This window comes from Vicia villosa, unplaced genomic scaffold, assembly GCF_029867415.1.
Source record: "Vicia villosa cultivar HV-30 ecotype Madison, WI unplaced genomic scaffold, Vvil1.0 ctg.005641F_1_1, whole genome shotgun sequence".
Lineage (NCBI taxonomy): Eukaryota > Viridiplantae > Streptophyta > Magnoliopsida > Fabales > Fabaceae > Vicia > Vicia villosa.
The window spans coordinates 33,907-39,906 of record NW_026706657.1 but is presented as its reverse complement, the minus strand read 5'-3'; the positions used below and the strand labels follow the sequence as shown (position 1 = coordinate 39,906).

General features: G+C 29.8%; 1 protein-coding gene across 1 annotated transcript; it reads left to right on the top strand.

The window, feature by feature from the left end:
* The first annotated feature begins 1,415 nt into the window (after positions 1–1,415).
* On the top strand, positions 1,416–2,561 carry LOC131642703 (F-box/LRR-repeat protein At4g14096-like). The gene is made up of 2 exons (XM_058912923.1): positions 1,416–2,303; positions 2,400–2,561. Exons 1-2 carry the CDS (start codon positions 1,416–1,418, stop codon positions 2,559–2,561), a joined length of 1,050 nt encoding a protein of 349 aa, XP_058768906.1.
* Positions 2,562–6,000: the final 3,439 nt, after the last annotated feature.

The window sequence follows — 6,000 nt, the reverse complement described above, 5'->3', positions numbered from 1 at the left end:
GATCCTTTATAAGACATCTTGTTTGATATGTTATACCCGTTGTAGTTGGCAGAACATCTTGTTCAATATAATGTTTAGCATATATATTCTACATGTTGAAACATTCTATCTAACATGTTGTTGTCTAATTTGTTTTACTAAAATTAATGCCAATCATACAAACTTACAGAATTAATAAAGTTTTGGATGCTTAGCCTTCACCTCCACCCCTAGACATAATAGATCGGAACTTGATCCTAGGTCTCGCAAATGTTTACATCTATTTTTGAAACCAGAAGTTAAGGTTCATATCCTATTTAAACTCCAATCCAAACAAATCTTTGTTTCTAGGGACACCATTTTCTTTGAAACACAATTTCCCTACCTTTTCACTCAACAAATCACTTCTCCCAAACCTCCTCATACCCTTGACCTTAACCTCACCTTTAATTATCTTCCCCCACATCCCTCATGTCCTTATATCAATAGTGAGGTAATAAAGGAGTCAGATTTTGTTCCATTTATCCATATTCTATTTATTCCATTATATTGCATATATGTATGACATCATGATGATTAAATTGTTAATTAAAATGCAAAATCATTGTATGTTAATGGTGTGATGATTCAATTGCTAATTTTTTATAAAACATATATTAAATATTATAAACTACTAAGTGTAATATATATATATATATATATATATATATATATATATATATATATATATATATATATATATATATATATATATATATATATATATATAAGAGAAGAGGAATGTATAATTTAATAAAAGAGATAAAAATAGTATAATATGGAGGAAAGGAATATAATTTACTTTTGTAATTATTATTTTGTCAAATACCTTCTTTGACAAACGATTTCCATATTCTTTTCTAAAATAATCATATTTCGCAACTTAACTTTTAAAATAACTATCTTTCTCAAAACTGTATTTTAAAAAAACTCAACAAAGAGTATACGTTAGACTAATTGGCGCGTACTTTCAAAACTGTATTTTGGATAAACCAATTGATTTATGCGTATAATAAATATAGATAAACATCAATGAAACTGACACATACATATGACTCATACATAGACACCAATTAATCTAACGCATGATTTTTATTAAAAAAAAAATTTGAAACATAGATAGTTTAATATAAAATTTGAAAATTACTACTTATATAAATATTCCCTCTTTCCGCCAACCAACACAAAGAAACATTGGAAAATCCCGTTAGCACTCTCAGACGGTGAAAAGCAGCGGCGAAAGGTGTCTATCAAGATTGCGTTCTTTGAAATCCTATTTTACCATTCATCACAGGTATTCTAATTTCTATAATCAATTAATCATCAACTTTCATAATAACACTTCATTGTTCTTGTTTCTTTTGTTTCCCATTTTTCTTATAGAACTGTTCGTCAAAATGAAGAGAGAAAGGCTAGAGAGCAAAGACAGATTAAGTGATTTACCAGATTGCATTCTTCTCCTCATTTTATCATTTTTACCTTCGGAACGTGCAGTTCAGACTTGCATTCTTTCCCCAAGATGGAACCATCTCTGGAAGCATCTTCCTACTCTTCGATTAAACTCGTTCAACTTTAAGTATTTCAAGGATTTCACTCCATTAGTAACTCAGCTTTTGTCTCTTCGAGATAATTCAACCGCACTACATACTCTCACTTTTTACCGTGATGGTGGGGTCCAACCCCGCCTACTCAAAAGGGTCATTAATTACGGAATTTCACATAATGTCCAACACTTAGACATCTATGTCTCATATAACATTCAAAATTTTCCTCCGACCTTATTTTCATCTCACACTTTGAAATCTCTTAAAATTCTTCACCCTAACTTTTATTCTATCAGAGAACTATTTCCTTATTCTCTGAATTTGCCATCATTAACTGAATTGCATCTGCATGCGTTCGCCTTTCCTGTTGGCGATGATGGTCGTGCTGAGCCTTTTTCGGCATTACACAAGTTAAATACTTTGATCATTGATAATTGTCACGTAGATAACCTCTGCATATTGAGTACCTCACTTGTCCGTTTAACTATAGTCACCAGTGATAATCCTCCCGATGATTGTTGTGAAATTGAGTTATCTACTCCAAATCTTTGTATTTTTTCTTTTATTGGTTGTCCTTTTCACAAACTCTATGGGAGGAAAAGCAATTTGTCTTCTATTGAACACATAGACATTGATCTAAGCTTGATGTTAGACTCTGCAAAATATTCGGTTTTTCTACTCAACTTTCTGGTTGAGCTTGTTAATGTAAAGTCAATAACAGTTTCTTCACTAACTCTCCAGGTACTTTATGGTATATGTACTTTTCTATTGTATTTATTAATTTTGTAAATGATTTTACTTGTTTTAAACTCATACTAACTCACCTTGTTTGCTCAGGTTCTTTCTTTAGTTCCTGACTTATTCAAGGTTCATCTCCCTTCCTTGTGTAACTTGAAGTCTCTTAAAGTGAAAAAGAAACAATCTTCATTCATACCGGATTTACTAGTGGAATTTTTGCTCAAAAACTCTCCTTCAACAAAGGTTGACATCATAGATTGATTAAGGTTAGACGTGCATTCAATTTTTTGGAGAGATTATTTTTGGTTTAGTAATTTTATTTTTGTATGCATCCTTCAATATCTTTGATTATAATTACTTTCAGTCAAAAAATTATAAAATTCTTATATCATAATTGTATTTATAAATATTTTGTTCATTTTGACTTGTGCAGTGAAGGTATGCAGGCTGGTGAAATGATGACAGATAGATCTTTTTAGTTTTCTCCCTGGATCGCAACTGTGTGTTTGATGCTGCCTGCATAAAGGACACACATTTAAATTTATTTCCAATGTAAAGATAAAAACTACTGGGGTCATCGTGATGTTTAATATTTTGTCACAAATTTGAGCGGTTGAATGGCTCGTGTGTGTTGGTTGTTCATGCTGAACATTGAAAGGGAGATTTCAAAGGGTTCTCATTTTGTAATCTTAATTCATATTTTATGATTGACAATGAATGAGTTGTTCTCTCCCTGTGAAGACTGAATTCCGTAATCAATTCTTGTGTTCTTGTATTTCAATTTCTCTGTTGTGCCTGTGTTTTGATTTATGTTTTTGCATAGTCTGCACTTGTGCGTTTATGCTGTTGCGTGATTTTTCTGGTTTATACGATTCTGCACTGTTGCGTGATTAAATGTTTCTGGTTTACTAAATAATTCCCGGTACTGGTTTAATGCATTTTTTATTTATGCATTTTTGGTCTGTGTGCGTTTCTTTACAATTGCATTGTGCACGCCGCATTTCTGGTTGTGCATAATCTGTTTCATGCCGTGCGCGTAATATTACAGTTTTATGTTTCATGCCGTGCGCGTAAGCTTACAGTTTTGAATAATATTACATTTATTTTCTTATGGTAAAGTCTTCAATATTCTGTCTGGGGTAGGTTTTTTTCCATTGTACCCTCTAAATTAATTATTTGTAAGATCATATTCCAAAACCTGTAATTTGAATATTTCAAAAAGTAATTTATAGTTTGCAGACGTTAAATGGATATACAATTTTGAGATATATTATTAGAAATTTTGAATTGATATCAGTAAAAATTACTCTGGACAATGGGTTTCTAAGGGATTAGACAACAAAAATTTCCTCTATTTTATCTTAGTACATGTTAAAGCTTTTTTCCTACACAAGTAACTAGCAGAAATTGATTTCCATTAATGTGAACTTTTATTCATTTGGATTTTATTATCTCTCTTTGAAATATCTATTTAAAGACTCTCAATATCTTAGTTCTTCTTAGCTTACTTATTAAGTTGAGCAACAAAGTATTTGTAAATATCACCCAGTCATCAATATTAGGAGATCTGACTCAACCAGTGAATTCTGATTAATTAAAGCATTCATTTGAAAGTGCTTTATTATTTTGAATGAATGGTACTAGACACTCGAATTGTGTTAGAGATCAATAACTTATGATAAGTGTATTAATATGATTTCGGATAAAATCATATTTTTTGACATCCTTATTCAAAATAAAAAATAAATTAGTTTATTTTAAAAAAAAATTCTTAAATTATTTAAAATAATAATAAATTTAGAAAAAAAACGATTTTAGAAAGTTTTCTTTTCTTTCTGAAAAAAAATGTTTTAAAATTTTTTGAAAATACATTTTTTTTTTTGAGAAAATATAATTTTTTTTACTTTTAGGAGAAAAAAATGTTCCAAAAAAAATTCATTTTTTTGGAAAATAAAAAATCCAAAAATTTTTCAAAAAACAAGAAATATGCTTTTTTTTTAAAAGATGTTTTTTGCATAAAAAAATACTTTTTTTGCAAAAACAAAAAAGCACGTTTTAAAAAAATGATTTTTCCTAAAAATAAAATAAAAATTCTTGAGAAAAAATATTTTTAAAAAATTAAATCACAACTAATTATAAAATTGGTTGTGAATATAACAGTTTTAAAATTATGACAATTGATTTTAATAATCGATTATAATATAATTATAATTATATATGGTTATGGATTAGTAATGTGAATTAACCATGTGAAAGGAACAAAGCTTGCAAACTTTTCAACTTTGTGATTTTCAATGTAATTTCACCAAATAATTGATTGTGAGAAAGGTCTAGAAAAATAAGGTTAAGTTCTGTTAATTTAATTCATTATGAATGTAAAACTTAACTATTTACATGATGCATTTGAATTATTACTGATTAATAATTATCATTAGAAACAAATATTGTACTATTTTAGCTTAATAAATGTGCATTTTATGTTAAAATTCTTAACCCTAAAAAACTTCTTGCAAAGAAAAGGAAAAAGAGACCATACAACTACTTCTACTTCTTGAGAAAATAAATAAGGTTTAAATATGTTTTTGTTATCTTTAAAACTATTAAAATTTAATTTTGGTCCTTATAAAAAAAATATATACGGTTTAACCGTGAAAATTTTGAGATCATGTGCGGTAGCCCGCCTTGCACGTCCTCAAAGACGACTCTGCGTGTAGTTTTGTTCGTGATATTAAATTAATGTGTATTTTAAAATGATTATTTTACATTAAGATTTATCTCAATTTCAATCTCAACTGAAACCTTAGTTGTGTTATGCGCAACTTTATTTTCCTCTCTCTAAATGGGTCGAAATCTAATTTTCATCTCACACTTTGACATTGTTAGAACAAGAAATGTTCTGATCAATATTCTTAGTTTTGATGATAACATTATGTATGAATTTTGTATAAGAGAATGTGGTACTCTAATCCTTTACGTTTTCCATTTCAGGAAAAGTATAAAAGAGTAAGCACAAATCAACGTTCAAAAGCACTGACCCAGAAGTTCTGGATGGCTTCATCAGCACATGGTCTGGCAATACATCAGAAGATGGTCCTGCAGAATCAGAACGTGAACTGGAATGCATCAGAAGATGGCATTCATAAGTAGAAACTCTGAAGCTCTGATGGTATCACGCTCAAAGCACTTCAAGTCTGAAGACAAAAGTTACATCTGCACCAAAGCTGGAGACTCTGATATTCAAACGTTTATTCATCACATTCTGAGTCCAGAAGAAAGTACAAGTACAAAAGGCTATAACGTCAAATCTCTGACTGACAAAAGGAACGTTAGAAGCTACAAAAGGCAAAGTCAGTAAAAGCAGCAAAAGCATGGCCCGAGGTAGTTGACAAAAGCGTGAAACATTAAATGCATCATTGTACTATTCACGCAAATCATTAAATGCTCCCAACGGTCATTTCCTCTCAAGTGCCTATATATAGAAGTTCTATTCAGAAGCAGCTTACAACACTCTTGCGTAATTATACAGAAACGCTGTCAAACTGAAAAGCAAAAAGAACTTCATCTTCAACCTCACAACTTTGTAATATTTTAGTGAGTGTTAAGTACTAGAACTTAAGAGAAATATCACTTTGTGATTACAACTTTATTAGAAGCAAGTTAAACTCTTGCAAACATTTATTTTTACATTGATTGTAAAAGG